We start from the raw sequence: 19,153 nt of genomic DNA, 5'->3' as shown, positions 1-19,153 counted from the left end.
TCTCAGCCCCTTGGGTTTTTTTTTTTTTGGTCCCCAATCAGATTGCTTGGTTTACCAGGATACATTAGGTTAAGGCCTGGCAGTCCAGGCCTCTGTCCAAGTTCTAGCCTAAATCAGAGGACTGGCACCTCTTGCGGAAATTGGGAATAACTGGACTGAACCCGCAGCCCTCACCTGATTCCCAGTGCCAAGTGCTCGGTGGTCCACGTGTGTGTTGGGGGAGGGAGTACAAAGAGAACAAGAGAAAGGGACTCGGACTGAAGGGGCCCCAAGCTTCGCAGAAGGTGTGCGCAAGCATTGTTTCCCTGGGCCAAAGCCCTCTGGGCACGTCTTGGGAGAGGAAGAATTAGTGATTACCTGCGGTCTGAGTAAAAAGATGTCTTTGAGCTGGTATTAGGCAGGCAGAAAAATACTAAAAGCCTTGATGGGAGGTGGGAGTGGAGGGGGACACCAACTAAAAGCAAGCATTCCGTTTCTTTTTATATGGGGAGGAGAGTGTTGGAAAAAGATAATGAAACTGATTTTTGAAACTCGGTGCGGCACCCCGGATGGCAAGCACATTTTCCAAGAAGAGTTATGTGAGCAGCGGTGTCCGTACGCTCAGAGGATGCCCAGCTTGCTGGGGAGGAGCTCCCGGGAATACGAACGAGTTAGGAAGTCCACTCGTCACTGATGGAGCTTCTTGGGGACTTGGCGGCGGGGCACGAGTCGCCCCGCCGCCTGCAGCAGGGCGCGCAATCAGCCGGTGGCGGCGCCGGGACCGTCCCTCCCTGGTCGGTTGCGCTACCTCCTCGGCTCCGCGCCCCGGTTGGATAAAGCACTTTGTTTACCTCACCCGGGCTGGGCCATCCTGGGGGGGCAGAGGGAGAGGCAACCGTCCGCGTCCGGAGCCGGGAGCTGCAATGGCAGTGGCAGCCGCCTGCGGGCGCGGGGAGCCGCCCGAGGACTGGCAGCGGCGAGGCTGATTGATGGGCCTCCGGCTCAATAAGGGGGGGCCCCGGGCGGGGCCGGGGCGGGGCCGACGCTGCGCTCAGCCAGTCGCCGGGGCCGCCGGGTGGTGGTGGGGGGGAGGGGGGCGGAGGCTCAGTGGAAATGTATCGGTGACATTGAATGGGGAGACCGAGCGCGAGCGAGGCGCGCGCGCGCACACATACAGCCCCGCTCGCGCAGAGATCCCCGGCCACGTAAGTAACTATTAATACCGCCTCGCCGAGAGATGCGGGCGTGCTGAGCTCGGGGATTGGCCTCGGGCACCGTCGGCCGTCCCCTTCCATTTCCAATACACATTTCTCTTACCTCCGGGTTGGGGGAAGAACAAAAATCAAAGAAGAGAAGCGTCAATTTTCTCCAAAACAACCCCGCCAGGCAGTTTGGGTTGAGGGTAGGGGGTGACGGAGCGGTGGCAAATTATTCCAAGGCGAGATCCAGTGAAAAGAGGGAGAGAGGAGACGGCGTGGGTTGACTGGGCTGGGGGTGCATCCCTTTCCTGCGCCGGGAGGACCCCCGGAAGCTCGTGCCGGGGACACCGGAGACCATTGATCTACCCTCGTCCTCCCTGCGCGCACTTCTCGCTTTCTCCGGAGGCCGATCCAGAGCGCGAGGGAGCGGCGACGGCATGAGCCGGTGCTGACCTCCGCCCGGCGGGCCAAGCCCTGGGCTTTGTCGCGGTACCTGCGCCCGGCCCGCAACTCCGTGCCCGGCTTTTGCAATCTTTTGTTGGCAGCGCTGACCGCTCTAAGTTAAATGCTCCCTTGCTATTTTTTTTTTTTTTCTTTTTGTCTGTTTGTTTAAATTTTGGAGAGCTCTAGCGATCTTGGAAAAGCCTCAGACGCCATCTACAGTTAAAACGTAGGTAATTACCCTCTCCGGACCCTCTCCGGCACCCCCCCGCCCCCCGCCTTCCACGCCCCCCACCCTTTCCACCAAAAAAGGGGGTGCAGCGCGGATTCAGTCTGCGGTGCGGCGCGAGCCGGTACCCGGGCTTCTTTCCTTTTTCTTTTTGTTTGGTTTCTAACGCGCCGAGACCAAGCGGCGGCCGTGTGCGCTTCCCGAAGACTGCACAAACTACAGCGAGGCTCCTCCGCCCGGTCTGCTTCGGGAGCCTGCGTGGGGACTGCTTCGGGAGCCCCAGGGCTGCAGCTCCCCACCTTAGCAATCCGGTTACAAGTCCATATCCACGTTGGAAAAGGAGCGAGCGAGAGAGAGAAACTAAAAGTGCGAAGATCCTGCAAATCGCTGGCGGCTTTGGAAGTAACAAAAGGACCCGAGTTGCTGCCGACCGAGGACCCCCCGGGAGTCGGGCTCGGAGCAGACGAGGTGCCCGGCGGCGCCCGTTTTGGGGGGCTTCTAACTCTTTTTCCACGTAGCCCCCTTCCCGTCCCTCCCCTCTCGATCGCTTTTAACATCCGTGGCTCCGAGGCGCCTGCAGCCGCACTCGCCAGCGACTCATCTCTCCAGCGGTTTTTTTTTGTTTGTCGAGTGCGATCCCCACACTCATGAACATACACAGGTCTACCCCCATCACAATAGCAAGATATGGGAGATCGCGGAACAAAACCCAGGATTTCGAGGAGTTGTCGTCTATAAGGTCCGCCGAACCCAGCCAGAGTTTCAGCCCGAACCTCGGCTCCCCGAGCCCGCCTGAGACTCCGAACTTGTCGCATTGCGTTTCTTGCATTGGGAAATACTTATTGTTGGAACCCCTGGAGGGAGACCACGTTTTTCGGGCCGTGCATCTGCACAGTGGAGAGGAGCTGGTGTGCAAGGTAAAGAGCCCGGGGTTTGCTTTTGGCTGTTTTGTCTTTTGAAAAGATGCCTTTGGGAGGGGGCGGGAGGTTGCCGAGCCCTGCGTTCCGGGTGAGGGCGATTCGCCGGATTAATTATCCGTGGGCTTGTTAAATGGGGTTCTGAATTTATTTGTTACCGTTCGACTAGTCGCGAAGTTTTTAGAGCGTTGCAGACAATGGGGCGGGCTGCGGCGGGGGCGTTCTGGGGAGAGCCCGCCGCGGGGAAGGCGGCGGGACTGAGCGGGGGCCACGGCCACGCGTGGTCCTTTCGGCTCATGGAGCCCCTCTGCGTTACGCTGAGTCCCGCGGTCCGGGGATTTCTCCTTGGGTCCAGCCCCCTCCCCTTCCAACACCGAGGAGGGAATCCCCCTGCTAATTTCTAGGCGCTGATGCCTCGGTTCCTTTCGCAGCCATTGTTCTCGGCAGCGTGCAGGTGTGGAACCTTTGTTCCGTAGGTGCCCTTTAAAAGAGACGCACAAAGGTGTCCCCTCTGGCTGAGCCCAGGGGCCCAGCGCGGGGAAGGAGTTTACAAAGAGCCTCCTTCTGCCTGGAGCCTTGAAAGGAAGGTTGGGGGCGGAAATCAAAGCCACCAGCGCACCTCTGGGTGTTGGAAATTGTGAATCCTTTGGGTCTTTTTCTCTTCTTCTCATCTCCAGCTTTCCATGCCTGAACCCCCCCCCCCCATTTGCCCCCACTAAACACTCCCCAACCCCCCCAACACACATTCGCCTGTAGGGTTTAGAGGCCAGCATTTGGAGCCTTGGGGATCCACAGTGCTAATACAGAGATGGGTACTTCAGTTTCCTTTTCGTCTTTGACCCTGAACTGGTTTGTGTCTCTGTCTTTGTGTGCGTTCACAGCGCTCCAAGACAAGGAGATGAGCAGGGGAATAGTTGCAACAACAACAACAAAAAATGAAGACGGTAGAGCAGGCTACCCGGGAATGGAACATAGATGAAGAATTCATTGTCATTGAATTTTAGCTTAGCTCGGTGTTGGTTTTGTTTGGGAAGGGGTTAAGGAGATAGTTAGGAGTGGGGACACCCCCCTCCCTTTGAAATGGGCACTCTGCATAACTGTGCTACAAATAATGCATCACACTTTTACCATCAACCATAGGCTGCTTTGTGAACTTGCTTTCTTTCACAGGGGACTGGAGTATTTCATTGTGAAAAATGGGTTTTGTGGAGGGTCTCCAGTCTGTTGTGCAGTTGTTTAGTTGCGACCTCAGGGGGAAATCAGAGACTCTTTAAATACTGCTCTCTGCTTGGACTGAACATTTGGTATTTTGCACCTTCTCCAAGTTATTGAGACTCAGAGCAGCTTTCCCAGTTAACCAAAATTCAGTAGGCTATTCAGAGCTGGGTTGAATTCTCAGAAGACCTGCAACCTTGTACAATAGGGTAGTCATCCTCTGAAATGAATGAATTCCACAGAGCTGCCACTTTCATATGAAATATGCACAATCACCCAGCAGTGTGTTTTCACTCCTTTTGCTCAACTTCAGTAGAGCATTTTCATATTTTTCAAAGGCTGGAGATGCTTTTAAGTAAAAGGAGTCTGCCGCCAAATTCTGCAGGAACATCTTGCCCTGTTATTTCTTTGTTTAAAGGCAGAGGTGACTCTGTTTCTTTCTCCCTTCAGATTTTTTTCAAGACATATTTCACTTTAGGCTGACCTTACAGTGTCATTCGTAGACTTGCTCTCTGGCCTGAAACTGTACTTAATCTGCTTGTTTAGTTATTGCAAAGATTGAATCAGCCCCTTACCAATTACTGTGCCGCTGCAAGTGGATTTAAGTGCAGTATCATTGTTCTGCTTGACAGAGGTCATCCCTTTAAGACACAGCAGCTCTGTTTGCCTGCCTTTTCACCAGAGGTGATGTGGGTGACTTCTTATGCAAGCGTAGTTGTATAGTTGTATATATCCTTGAAAGCTCCAAGTGCTTTTTATAAGGCTGCTTCTATGAACTACCCTCATAGATACACTGTGGACTCTTGGCTTACTGCAGGCTCAGTGAAATCTACACATTGAATCCAGTTCCTTTTGACTTCTTAGAATATAGAGTTCCTGTCTCCTGGCTCTGTGTTGACCCAAGAAAAAAGTCTTTGTAACAACAGATCCAGTGCAAAGATGCCACTCACAGAAACCCTATAGAATTCTATAGGACATTATTTTGTGAGAGAGAGACTGGAGTATCATTTAACCAAAATAATCATGCCTGTTTATTGTCTTCCTGTGTCTGTGTTAAGCTAGGCAGATGAAGGAAGGGGACTTTAGGGTGTCCTTAGCTTATCGTTTTCATGGAAATGCTTGTAGTTACTGTGTAGATTGACATAATTACTATCTTGGCAAAATGGGCACTTTTTTTTTTTTTTACAAATACTATGAATGATGGTCTAATCTCACTGCCTTATCTGATCTGTCACATTATATAACTAAGGACCTAAATTAAACATTTAAAAGAGGCTGGCACTGAGGCTTGTGGCTTGATTTTGCACTTGAAGGTGATGGTTTAAATACCAATCCAAACTCATAAATACCTGTTACAGCTAGTAATAAAAGTTCGGTTCCTACCCATTTGGGAAAACATAAGTACTTGCTTTATTTTGCATACTGTGTCCACCATCTTGGAATTTGGTCTCTTCTACAAAGGGTATGGCTACATTTTGAAGGTGCCATGAATATGTTTGACTTTTAATGTTGATTTGGTTTTACAGTGGGACAGGATAATAGACTAAGGGTACTGAGCAAAAAAAAAAAAAAAATCACCTTTTATTTTTTTAAATTGCAACTCAAAGCAGGAAATACGTTATAAATAATCATGACCCCATGAGCACTGGCCACAGAGCCTGCAGCCTGGTGCCTCAGATGCCAGCGTCCTCCTTCTATAACGCAGTGTTTACATTAGTCATTGCAAAGCCTTTATTACTCTGGGAAATTTCTGAGGCTTTCCTGGGTTTCTGCAGCCTGGGTGTTAAAGTTGACTCAAGCATTTCAGATGCCTAATTGAATGGACCTCTGAGGTCATTGCTGGCAGGTCATCATTTGACAGTATCAGGGTGTGATTTGTGGTCTCTGGGGACACGGAAGTATTCATTCTTAAATTCTAGGTTATAGTGGCAGCAGCTGTGCCGCTTTCCTGAGATGCCTCATTATGGTTCATTCACAACGTTACTTTGCTTCCTCACCCGCGTTCGCACCAGCACTCCCGAGGTTTTTACAGGGCCGTTTGACTCACAGATTTGGGGGTTTTGTTTTTTGAAATGAAGAGAGGCTTCACTCAGGGATTCTTAAATAGCAGCCTATGTCCCTGGCTGGGTTATGGAAAGCCTGTAAGTCCCCTTAAGACAAATCTGTTATTATTGTACGTGCTTTTGAGAATGGGCATTGTCAGCTAAGAGGGGCCAGAGCTTTCATCAGATTCTCAGGTAGGGTCCGGACCCATAAAGGTCAACAGTGTTTCCAATCAGCGTCTTCAGTTTATGAAAAGGAGGGCGGCTGAGTGATCCTGAATGCTTTATCCACCTCCTCCAGATTATCGGTGGCCAAGCCAGGATTAGATTCTCAAATTAGATGGTTTCTAGGCCAGCGTTTTTCATTCCCCCACACACACCGCAAAATGATGATCAAGGAGAGTGTGTTCTAACTAATGCAAAAGAGACTGAAGAAGCTAAATGGTAGTGAACTGTTAACATTCAGCGTATTGTTGGAGCAATGTTGGCTCTCCATGCTCCCCAGCAAGAAACACCCATGCCCGCCCCTCACTCTTGCAGACACGGAATAGACTCATCATAGCCACATTCCCGGGGCAGATAGGAAAGCCACATTCCAAACCCAGAGATTTGTATCCCTGATTTAGTGGAGGTCTTGAAATGAATGAAACCGTTTTTTTTTTTTTTTTTTAACCTGAGAAAATCTCTGCAGTGTTAATTCCTATTAGATTTGCTCCCAAAAGGTATTGCGGGTGGATTTGCTTTCGAAATAACCCCACAATGAGGTGGCATTTCACAGGCTCATTTTGATTCATAGAAAATCATTGCATAACTGATTCATTGAGCTAGATGTGTGTGGAGGGAAGAGAGAAAGGAGCGTGGCTGCTTTCTTAATCAGAAGGACTGTGTCCTTTCTTAGCTCTGCCGCTGGGGGCTTGATTTGACTTGTTATCCGAGCCTCGATTTCCACATCTGTGAGATGAAGGTACTGAATTACGTAACCTTCAGTCTACACATTTAATCTATTAATTGCTATTATGTTATATACTGCTATACAATCCAATTATGTAGCAAAACATATGTTGTATATGGTTGTTAGAGCTGTGTAGTGTTGGTGTATGGGTGCTTTTTTTTCTTTGAAGGTAAATAAGGTGTTATCTGTGCAGCTTGGGATGTCTCAAATTTTGCCATAATTTTTCTATAAACAGAGGCGATTAGGATAGAGAGAAAAACATAATTAAACTTACCATTTGGGTATTGCGTTACATCTTGCTAAGCATTCTGACCTTCATTTTTTCATATAATCCTCCCAACACTGTGAGTCAATCACTTGCCCTTTTGCACATGAGGATTTGGAGGCTCAGAGAGGTCAAGCGACTTATTCAGTGCTGCGCAGCTGGGAGGCAGGGCCAGTGTGATCGGGGGTCCAAGCTCAACCCGTGTCTATGGGAGGCATCCACATTCTGTGATCTGGTTGTATAGGAGGCACCTCTGACTCTTGGTATTGTTCATCCTGCCCTAGGTGTTTGATATCAGCTGCTACCAGGAGTCCCTGGCCCCCTGTTTTTGCCTGTCTGCCCACAGCAACATCAACCAAATCACCGAAATTATCCTGGGGGAGACCAAAGCCTATGTGTTCTTTGAGCGGAGCTATGGGGACATGCATTCCTTCGTCCGCACCTGCAAGAAGCTGAGGGAGGAGGAGGCGGCCAGGCTCTTCTACCAGATCGCCTCGGCCGTGGCCCACTGCCACGACGGGGGGCTGGTGCTCCGGGACCTCAAGCTGCGGAAATTCATCTTTAAGGACGAAGAAAGGTGAGTCTCCTTCCTGTCCAGGCCCGTGTGCTATGCCAGGCTGCTCAGAGCAGCTTGCCGGAGAGGTTGGAATGGACATTCTTGGGCTGCCTGTTGTCCAGGTGAGGAGGAGGGACTGTGGAAGGACAAAGGGAGAAATATTGCAGTGTTTTAAGTGCCCCTGAGAAGTGGTTTGCTGCTCCTCTAAGAGATGATTATCAGAGGCTCACAAGTGCCAGGATATTCTGTGATCCCGTAATTAATTTTGTTTTGGCGTCATGAACTCTGATGGTGGCTGCCAGCCTCTGTGGCATTTTCAGCATGAATAAGGGAAACTTTTGAAAATTCTGCCTTCGGTAGTCTCCATGCCTGGCATCAGTCGTTTATCATTCATTCATTTAAGAGATACTCCCTAAGTCTGTTCCTAAGTTTGAATCACAAGTCTCAGGACTGTGAATATCAAGATGCATTAGCTAGTCAATGACCTAGTAAAGGAAGTGTTACTAGCCCACACACAGGTATGTGCTGGGTCAGATGGGAACTGGGAGCTGGGGTGTCAGTTCTAACGAGGACTTGAAGAGTCAGGAAAGTTTTTATAGGAGAGGTGAATTTGGAGCCAAGGTGAATGTGTTGTAGGCGATGTAGGAAGGACCGGCATTCCAGGTGAGGAGCCTGCCTGGGCACGTGCCTGGCTATGTGAAAGTCTTGGTTGTTTTAAGAGACAGCTGGACAGGAGGCTGGGCATCTGGGCTTCATTCATGGTCCTTCCATTAACTCATTACATCATATTTAGCAGACCCCCACTGGGGCCCTGCTTTCTGCTCCAGCTGACTTTGATTGTAAAAACTCTTTCAAGTTCCTTTTTTTTTTCCTTTTTAGTAATGTGCTTTTTTGGAGGAGTGGAAGCAACTGATGTATATTCATTGCTGACTATTCCAAGAATTACTGCAGGGGCTCTACATACGTGATGTCATAGAATTCTTGTGACTGCCTTGGGCTTTCCTGTCTCCTATTAGCAAAGTGTTTAGTGAAGTGAAGGTTCCATTGTCACAGTCCTATTCAGGATCATCTGAATACAAGGCTAGTGTGCATCATTCATTCACTCGCTCAGCAAACATTCTGTGAGTACCTTTTATGTGTCTGGTACAGATTTGCTGTCAAACCTTTCCATATTCCAGTTAGTTAGCCGATCTATCCCAGTGGCCTGTGATGGTTTTAGGTGATTGCCTATGGAAGCCAGACGGCATCCAAATGAGAGAGATCTAGTGATGTGTGCTTTGGTTTTTCCATCTTTGTGGTCTGAGCTAACCTGGCAGTAAACGTCTGGGAAACATTTGGGGATTGGCAAAATTCAAAGGGCCTGTGGTTACTTAGTCCAAATGGAATAATTTCATGAGCATTTATAATCCAGCAGAGTAGACAAAGTGCAGAGGGCCACTGAATTTCCCAGACCCACGGAAGTTGGTTATTGTTCCATATTTTTACCCATAAAGGAGTACCATGGGCCTCTGTGGTAGTTAATATCCTGGTCTCTGACAGTGGATGGCTTTTACCTTCATTAACAAGCTAAAGAAGGTGGGGGCACTATTTGAAGATCTAGAGTGTGGGAGTGATGGTTATCTTTCTCTTTCTGCTTACCTCCATCTGTCCTTGGATCCTGGAGACCCAGGTCCTCATCCTGTTTTTGCCCTTACTCCTCTCTGTGACCTTATATTGGTCCCTTCCCCTTGGCCTCAAGTTCCTCATCCTTTTCTTGTCCTGACTTTGTTGCACTGGCTCTAAGGTCTTCTTGAGCTCAGACACTCAAGTGTGTGCCATTTTGAATATTCTCATATACACCTGACTGAAAGATATACACCTGACTCCAACAAGATACTGACAGAGATATCCTTTTTGCCCTCCAGTGTTCTGTCTTCCTTGAAGATCTAATAACTAACTAAAAAAAGAAGAGGTATTATTTAGTGACCTATTTAAGAACCTTCCATGGTGGCTCAGTGGTAAAGAATCCACCTGCAATGCAGGAGACATGGGAGACACAGGTTTGATCCGTGGGTCAAGAAGATCCCCTGGAGGAGGAAATGGCAACCCACTCCAGTATTCGTGCCTGGGAAATCCCATGGACAAAGGAACCTGGCAGGCTACATCCATTGGGTCACAAAGAGTTGGATACCACTGAGCGACTGAACACATACACACGGAAGAGACTCTGTAAGGTTATCTTTCAACACTTAATTCTCTCTGCAAGTTGGAGAGGTGAGTATTAGCGTGTCATTGGATAGATGAGGGCTCCGAAGTGTAGCTGGAGAAGTCTCAAAGTTACAGACACAAAAGAGCAGAAGACCCATTCTCTGTTAAGTCAACTCTTAAGAAATTCATTTGGCCACCACAGGGAGTCAGGACAATCAATGCCCTCTCTCATGGGAATCTGCATTTTTAAGCATCATCTTTGATTGTGTCTCTTTAGAGAGGAATTGCAGGCATATTGGCGAGGATGTGGGGTGGTAGCCCGTCAGGTCCTAGCACAGCCGTCGTAGATATAGATGGTTCAAATGGGTCCGAGTAGACAGATGTTCCTGGGTCACAGGTTTTAGGAGCAGAAGTCAGCGTTAGAGATTCCATGCTTCAACCTGTTCATTTTGCCATCAGCAAGCAGAGCCCCAGAGGTGAGGGTGCTTGTCCAAGAGCCCACAGCTATTCTGGAAGCAAATATGGGCTGAGTCTCTTGGGAAGATCCCCTGGAGAAGGGAAAGGACCCACTTCAGTCTTCTGGCCTGGAGAATTCCATGGACTGTATAGTCCATGGGGTTGCAATGAGTCGGACACGACTCAGCGACTTTCACTTCCACTGACCTCACGTTTGATGGTGCGAACTTCTCCCCCAGGACTGCTTGTCCTTTATGGGGCAATGTGTAAGATAAAAAGCCAGAGTCCTTGATGTCACAGGGGCCGAGGAAGAAATGGTCACACATAAGAAACTTGTAACATGAGCCCTGCAGGGCTCGGATGCTTGGTCTGGAGTTACGTTTGGCTTATGCAGAAGAGCGTGACCCTTTCTAGAAAGAACTAGAGAGAAGTATCTGGTGTGAATGTGAAGCTAGGACACCACAGAAGCAGGTGGTGTCACGCTCAAAGGTGGTGTCAACGTTCAGTCCTGAGGTGGGGTCGGGGGTGTGAATTGAGCCATTGGGATTGATATGTATATACACTGTTGGTACTATGTATAAAATAGATAACTGATGTGAACCATTGTATAGCACATGGAACTCTGAATGGAAAGGAAATCCAAAGGGGATATGGGTATGTGTATAGCTGATTCACTTTGCTGTATCGCAGAAATGAACACAACATTGTAAAGCAAATCTACTCCAACAAAAATTAATTTTAAAAAAAGCTCAATCCTTTTTAACTTTGAAGAGCATTTGCCTTCTGAAAAAGACAGTGTAAGTGGCAGGTAGGAAGCTGGCCATCGTTTGTTGTCACCATATCTGAGAACCTGAGTCAGAGCAGCCCTGGCCCCCAAGGGGCTATAGGGGAAGGGGGACCCCTTGCCCCAGGCCATAGGCAAGACAATGGACCACACAGCAATAAGTGACCTTGCTCAAGGTCACACAGTCAGTGTGATGATGGAGGCAGCCTAGAAATCCTATCATTTCCTTCCAGAGCTCTTTCTCTGCCCCAAACCCCGGGGAGGCCCCAGTGGATTTGCTCTGAGAAGGTTTCTTTCCTTTTCAAGGACATCCTATACGTTTTCATCAGTAGGCAATAGGACCTTTCTCATTATCACCCAACCATCAACTTTTGGTAAAAGATGAATAATGCTTAGCAGCCTTCTTTCATCTTGTTTGGGCTTTATCCTCTCCATTTTGGACTGTAAGGCTGGTTTTGTCACTCAGGATATTCTAGTTCCCAGGGGCCACTGAGTTTCATGGTAGAGTCTCTTCGTTGGCCTGCACGGTGGCTGTATGGCGACCACTCCTGTATTTCCAAGAGGGACAGGACCCAGGGGCTCTGGGATCTCTTCTGGGCCTTGCTGCTTGCAGCCTTCACTTTTGGTCCCAGTCAATAGGACCTAATGAATAGGTATTTCGATAGGATGAAAACTTCCTCCTCTCATAACAACGTGGAAGCATGAGAAACGATGAGTTGGATTTGGAAGACTTTTGAAAAGTTGAAACAGTGGAATCTGGGTCTGTTTTCTGATTATTAAGGCATTGGTTCTATGAGGCCCGGGCTGGGGGTTGCATAGAAAAGACCTTAGGAAGCACTGCTTTATTAAGCTTCAAGCCACCAGACATCTCTTTTGCTCTCGTCTGCATCAGTCTCTCTCTCTCTCAAGGATGTGCTTCTTGTTCTTTGATGATCTTGAAAGTGATCAAAGGGGAAAGCATTACATAGTAAAATTGACTGATGCAAAGAGCCGATTCATTGGAAAAGACCCTGATGCTGGGAAAGATTGAGGGAAGGAGAAGAGGGGGATGACAGAGGATGAGAGGTTGAATGGCATCACTGACTCAATGAACACAAGTTTGAGCAAACTCCAGGAGAGAGTGAAGGACAGGGTTAGGGTCTGCAGCCGAGTGCTGCAGTCCATGGGGTCGCAAAGAATCGGAAACGACTTAGTGACTGAACAACAGGTGGTTCAGAGAGAGACCTGACTCTGGGTTGACTTCTTATGCACAGATTTTCCATTCTAGACCATCTGTAACTCTGAAGCCCGTGGCCATCCATGGAAACGTGCTTAAGAGAAATGTCATCACCCATAAGCCCAGCTTCCTACAAGTGGCTTGGCACACATTATACGCAGATGACACCCGGTATTCTATGAAGATTTAATGCTAGGGTGCCTTCTGCCTCTGTGTTGAATCTGCAGCACCTCAGATTCTTCTGCTCCTGTTTTGTTTGTTTACTGTTACTTTATTTACTTATTGGCTGCCCTGGGTCTTTGTTGCTGCTGGGCTGCTCTTTTGTCTGTTTGTTTTTGCAGTGCACAGGCTTCTCACTGCAGTGGCTTCTCTTGTTGCAGAGCATGGCCTCTAGGCTCACGGCTACAGTAACTCGAGCATGCAGGTTCGGTAGTTGGGGTGCTGAACTTGGTTGCTCCTCGGCATGTGGGATATTCCCAAACCAGGGATCGAACCCATGTCCTCGGTGTTGGCAGGCAGGTTTTTATACACTGTACCACCAGGGAAGTCCTATTTATTCTGTTTATTTGAACTAGATTCAAATTCTGACTCTACCACTTGTTAACTACCTAAGTCATTTCATACTTCTGTGCTGCATTTTCCTCAAAGCAGAAATAATAGTTGCATCCCTAGAGGGTGGTTTTGAGAGTTAGATGATGTTGTGACTCACAGGCAGGGCAGGCGCTCACAGCCAGTAGCTGGTCCTAGAGACATCCATGGGGCTTCCCAGGTGGCGCTAGTGGTAAAGAACCTGCCTACCAATGCAGGAGATGTAAGAGATGTCGGTTCAATCCCTGGGTTGGGAAGATCCCCTGGAGAAGGAAATGGCAGCCTGCTCCAGTATTCTTGCCTGGAAGATTCCATGGACAGAGGAGCCTGGAGGGCTACAGTCCATGGGGTCACAAAAAGTCAGACATGATTGAGCACACCAACTACTTAGAGTCATTGATAAAGTGATACCCTTATGGGAGAGCTTCTCTGGTAGGTTAGTTGGTAAAGAATCCGCCTGCAATACAGGAGACCCCAGTTCAATTCTTGGCTTGGGAAGATCCGATAGAGAAGGGATAGGCTACCCACTCCAGTGTTCTTGGGTTTCCTTGGTGGCTCAGCTGGTAAAGAATCTGCCTGCAATGCAGGAGACCTGGGTTCGATCCCCTGGGTTGGGAAGATTCCCCCGGAGAAGAGAATGGCTACCCACACCAGTGTTCTGGCCTGGAGGATTACATGGACTGTATTGTCCAGGGGGTCGCAAAGAGTTGGACACGACTGAGCGACTTTCACTCACTTAATGGGAGAGCAGTTCTCAGAGAATGGAGAATGTAGCAACCTTGTCCTTGAAGGTTGAGCCCTTGGGATAGAAAGGTTAGATTTAAGCCACATCCTCCCCTCTCCTTTGTTTAATTATAATCACTGGATGCATATTAGGAGGGCAACTGACAGGTCAAGTCCACATGGTATGGAAACTGCTGTGCAGAAGGGCTAGGCGGTTCACAAGCAGTAGGAAAGGGAAGGTGGACAAGAGCACTGGTGGGCTGGGAGAGAAGGGCGGATTCCACCCCTCCATGCCTGGACCGGCCACGGTGCTCCCACCCCTGTGTTGCTGCCTCTCCTCTGGGCTGGGATGTTTCTTTACGGCTGAGCCTCAGCCACACTGTTTGTGTTTTGAGGAAGTTAAAGCCCTACCCTAACTGAACTCTCTCTGGACACACCCTTTGCATCCCCAGTTCCTGTAGTAAAATCTGAGATGGTCTGTGTGTAGTAAAATGTAGTAAATGTGATGCAGTAAAATCTGAGTAGGATTGAGGCCTCTAATCTGAGAAAGGGCAGTGTCTGAACTCCCAGAGGCTGCACCCGTGTTCTCCAGCCCCTCTTGCCCTGCTCTGGGATTAAACGGGTCTCCTGGTCAGGTCTGCTCCTTGAGGGCCCCGGATTTCAATCCCAGCCTCTAAGGGACAAGGCTGGTTGCTCCCCTGGAGTCCATCCCTCTCCGGATTCCAGTCTGTTTCTCTTGCACTTCTTCATCAGCTTAAAGTTGACAAGTTACCTAACCTCTTCTGCCCCATTGGTTCATCATAATGGGAAGGCTTTGCTCAGGAAATTAAATGAATTAACGAAAGTGAACCTGTTGCTTGGCGCACAGTCGGCCATCAGCTGTTCTTAACCTCTCCTGGACTTGATTCATGTCTGGGCCTCTGGGTGACAGCGGGCCAGTCTGCTGACCTAGAACTTGAAGAGCACTTTAAGCTGCTGCAAGCTGTGGCTGCAAGGGGGCCCCCTGAAACACTTAGGGAGGTGGGGAAACACGGTGCCTACAACAGTCCCCATTTGCCAGCTGAATCTTGCCTGTCCCTTGGGACAGGGCTCCTTGCCACCCAACCCCAGCTCCCTGCCCCCAACCACAATTCGGTGTTGACGTTTCTTTGCCCAGAAATACCCCCATGTGAACGAGAAGACGGCTTCTGAACATGTTTCTTCTTTGATTCGAAGATCTTTATCTCTTGACGTCACAGGTCTCATTTCCTCTGCTTTGCGGAAGCCGATCAGTGCCTGCTTCTGCCAGAGGGGAACTGGGACCCTGTTTAAGAACCCATGGGGGGAGGGGGGGCGGCGCGTGGCGGTGTTTCCCTGGAACAAAAGCCCTCTTCAGCGGCACAGGGGGACTTGCACCTCCCTGCAGGGGGAAGGCCTCCTCTTCCCTGCCACACCAGACGAGGTCAGTGCTCCCTTCCCGAGGCAGATGTTAGTATGTGTATTAGTTTTCTGTTTAGATCTTTAAGGTTTTTCTTGCCTCCAGAGATGCTCCCATATCTAATAAAGTACAGAGGGCAAGGCATTGGAGTCTTGGAGACCAGACTCTGCTTTCTTTCATTAATAGCAATGTTTATTAAGTTGTGGGCTTCCCTGATGACTCATGGGATGAATCCGCATGCAATGCAGGAGACTCAGGTTTGATCCCTGGGTCAGGAAGATCCCCTGGAGGAGGAAATGGCAGCCCACTCCAGTATTCTTGCCTGGAGAATTCCACGGATAGAGGAGCCTGGAGGGATACAGTCCATGGGGTTGCAAAAGAGTTGGACACGACTGAGCTTGCACTCCCACGCATCCATTGAGTTGTAGGTTTGTTGAATTTTAGGAAAATTGCCTTTCTGCTTTGAAGATGACGGAGCTCCTGGAGTTCTCGTGTTCATATTGACCCCTTGGATGTAATCAGGCACTGTCCATCCTTTGGGAAAGCTCCTCCCCCTCCACTCTTCTCAGGACGTGTCAGGAGTGCTCATGCTTGGATCTGTTACAACGTGTTTCCTGCTCTCCTCTTACTATCTGTGAGCATCTCCAGACTGTCCTCATCTCCTCCTGGCCTGGGAGCTCATTGAGGTCGGAGGCTGTCTCTTGTGCACTGTTCCCGGAGCCTGGTGGGCATTGAGTGAATGAGAATTCCTTTTATGGACCGGGAGCAGCTCAGATTGGATTCTCACGTCAGAGCGAGAGAGGCAGGGAATGTATTCATTTAATGATCATGTCAGTCATTGCCCAGATGGGAGCCCAAAAAGACCGAGACTCATGAATCTCCCTTGTAGATACCTTTTTTAAAAACTTTATTTTTACTGAAGTACAGTTGAATTATAATGTTGTATCATTGTAGACGGGCTTCCCTGGTAGCTAAGATGGTAAAGAATATGCCTGCATTGTAGGAGACCCGGTTCCATCCCTGGGTCAGGAAGATCTCCTGGAGAAGGGAATGGCTATCCACCCCAGTATTCTTGCCTGCAGAATCCCATGGATGGAGGAGCCTGGCAAGCTACCATGGACTGGACCGTGGCTACAGTCCATGGTCACAAAGAGTTGGACAGGACTTAGCGACTAACAGTTTTTCTTTCATCATCGTAGACACCTTTTAAAGAGAACTGTTTTCAAGGGTCCACGTCAAGTAACAGATAAACCCATCATTCCTATTTTGATTTAATGATTTATGCAAAAGTGACATTTACTTAAGACACCATTATTTATGTCTGTGGTGGGTGTCTTTTTATTTATGAAGGGCTTCAGGTCACGATTTAGAGGGGAAGGCTTCGTCAAGGTTCTGTGCTTAGAGAGACTAAATAGTAGGTATTCTTCAGCAGGGTTTCTGGCTGGGGTATTTACTACTGGGGCTTAATAAATTAGTTGATGGGCTAGACTGGGAACCACGGGCAAGTGGAGCGGAGAGCACAGTGGTGAGATTTTTTGATTCCTCCTTTTGGCCTTTTGCCCTTGGCCTGCCTTCTCTGACATGGGTTGGGGATAATGAACTTAGAGTATCCAGCACAGATATACTTCAGGGACTTAAGATACCTGTCATTACTGCTCTCCATAATCCTCTATAGCTTTTAGCCTCATTCCAACAACCTGGAGATTTGTTTATTTGTTCAACAAATATTTATGGAGTGCAGAGTATTATATGTGCCTGGCACTAGTCTAGGTGCTGGAGATACTGAAATACTTGATGAAACAGAAGCCCTGCTCTCACAGGACTTACATTTTAGTGAAGTAATATCTAGGATCCACCATGTCCCAGGCCCTGTTCTAACCAAAACACTTAAATGAATGAATTTTATCCGAATTGACTACTATAATTATTTATTTACTTTTTTTATTGGAAGATAACTGCTTTACAATGCCGTGGTGGTGTCTACCATACATCAACTCAAATGAGTCATAATTTATATATATATATGTATATATATATATACCCACTCCTTGCAGAGCCTCCCTCCCTCTGGGGGAAGGAGAGGGTAGAACAAATTAAGATAGTAACATTGATATATAGGCACTATCCTTATAAAATAGATAACTAACAGGAAGTTGCTGTATATCACAGGAAGCCCATTCTGGTCCCCTGTGATGACCTAGAGGGGTAGAATTACTGTATTTAAATCAAGTTATTTGATTTAAGTCAAGCTATTTGATTTGAGGTCCCGCTATGTTTATCCCCATTGTACAGATGAGGAAATTGTGGCCTGGGGTTGTACAGCCAATGAGTGCATATCTGGAGGTGGTACCCAGGAGACCTGGCTCCCAAGCTTAAGTTCTCAAATGCCACGTTAGCTACAGAAACTGAATGCCAGGTAAAGTGCCACCCTTGTGCTGGACCCACAGAAGGAATTTTCTTATGCAGTTAGGCAACAAGTGAACCCACAAGGACTTGGCTGACTGGAGTCTAAGTGAAGCTCAGTCCTCGGTTTTCTCAGAGCAGTCCTGGCAGAGGTAGACTCTGCCATCAATTAAGCAAACCTCACAGGCAGTCCTTGTATATCCTGCTCTTCCACTTTATGGAGTGGGTTTAGGTTCTTCTGCAGGACTCAAAGCTGAGGTCCATTTATCTTTTCGTCCCTCATACCTAGCCCAGGACTTAGCATTATACATACTTAGTGAATGTGTGACAGTTGACTCCGTGGGGATATGACTAGCCCCATATATCCTGCAGTCATAAATATTGTAAGAACCCCCCCCCCCAAAAAAAAAATAAATACACTGATGGTAGAAGACAGTGGATGGAAACACATTTCAAACATCCCTTAGCCAGTCCTCTTGGGAATTTCTCTAAACCGTGGACAGAATCCAGTCTCTCTGAAATTTCTCTTGATTCTAGACATTGCAGTTGTTAAGCAGAGTCATGCCTAGATGCCCTGCGCTCTAGATAACATGTTGGAGCTGGGGCCGTTGGACACATGGGGATCACACTATCTTGCAAACGTTTATTAAGCACCTGTCGTGGTGCTACTTGCAGTGCTCAGTATTGGGGATGTAAGAGTCAATATCAGAGAGTCCTCACCTGATGCAAGGCACAGTGCAGTGGTTATTTTTAACACCGAATCAGAGAGGAAGGGTGTGCATTAGAGAGATATCTGGGAGCAGGAAGAGGATATTCCAACAATGGAGTGGGCTGTAGAGAAGGACTATGTCAGGGAGGAGCTGGGCTTCTCACAGAGTAGTTCTGAGAGATGCAGGTGGGAAGGGGAAGGGCCCTGAAAGTGCCAGCAATGAGTAAGGAGGGACTGCCCTGGGAGGGTATTGTGAGGTGGGGCCGGAAATGAAGGTGAAGAGAGGCTAGGGCCTTGGCCTCATATCTGGGACCTCGAGGGCTTTCCAGGTGGCACAGTGGTGGAGAATCCGCCTGCCAATGCAGGAGACTTGGGTTCGATTGCTGGGTCAGGAAGATCCCCTGGAGAAGGAAATGACAACCCACTCTAGTATTTTTGCTGGAGAATTCCATGGACGGAGGAGCCTGGTGGGCTACAGTTCATGGGTTCGCAAAGAGGTGGATATAAGCTCACACAGACAGCCTGGGACCTTGAACTTGATCTGAAACTCAGCAGGAGCTTTTTAAGGTTTTCTCTAGACAGGGCAGGGACAGGTCAGGTTGTGATTCTACACGTGCGTGTGAAGGACAGACTAGGGACGGACATGGACTTCAGGATGCTGAAGCTGAATCACAACCCAGGCTGTGGGATTGAGAGGGAGGGCTAAGAGGGGATTTAAATCCAGCCCTCTTACCTTTACAGATAAAGAAATCAGGAAGGAAAGGCCCTTCCCCAAAGTTCTATAAGGTGTAAGTGACACAACCAAGAGCAGAACTCAGACTTTCGACTCCCCGAATTTGTTCAGTCTCTGCCTAGACCATGTGGGGAAGCCACAA

General features: G+C 48.5%; 1 protein-coding gene and 1 long non-coding RNA gene across 4 annotated transcripts in view; one reads left to right on the top strand and one right to left on the bottom strand.

Annotated features, from left to right (window-relative positions):
* Positions 1-1,047, bottom strand: part of LOC122442058 — a 42,834-nt gene extending 41,787 nt beyond the window's left edge. For both annotated transcript variants that reach the window (XR_006269534.1, XR_006269535.1), the window contains exon 1: positions 831-1,047. This is a non-coding gene — a long non-coding RNA (uncharacterized LOC122442058). The remainder of the gene's footprint in view (positions 1-830) is intronic.
* A 23-nt stretch (positions 1,048-1,070) lies between these two features.
* TRIB2 (tribbles pseudokinase 2) overlaps positions 1,071-19,153 on the top strand; it is a 29,293-nt gene continuing 11,210 nt past the window's right edge. Inside the window, exons 1-2 of one of the 2 annotated variants that reach the window (XM_043469332.1) lie at positions 1,071-2,765; positions 7,524-7,816. In XM_043469332.1, coding sequence (XP_043325267.1) covers positions 2,496-2,765; positions 7,524-7,816 — 563 coding nt within the window. In that variant the 5' untranslated portion in view covers positions 1,071-2,495. The remainder of the gene's footprint in view (positions 2,766-7,523; positions 7,817-19,153) is intronic. The other variant, XM_043469331.1, reaches the window with a different exon arrangement.

Source organism: Cervus canadensis, chromosome 5 (genome assembly GCF_019320065.1).
Source record: "Cervus canadensis isolate Bull #8, Minnesota chromosome 5, ASM1932006v1, whole genome shotgun sequence".
NCBI lineage: Eukaryota > Metazoa > Chordata > Mammalia > Artiodactyla > Cervidae > Cervus > Cervus canadensis.
This window is presented reverse-complemented; position numbering and strand designations above follow the sequence as displayed.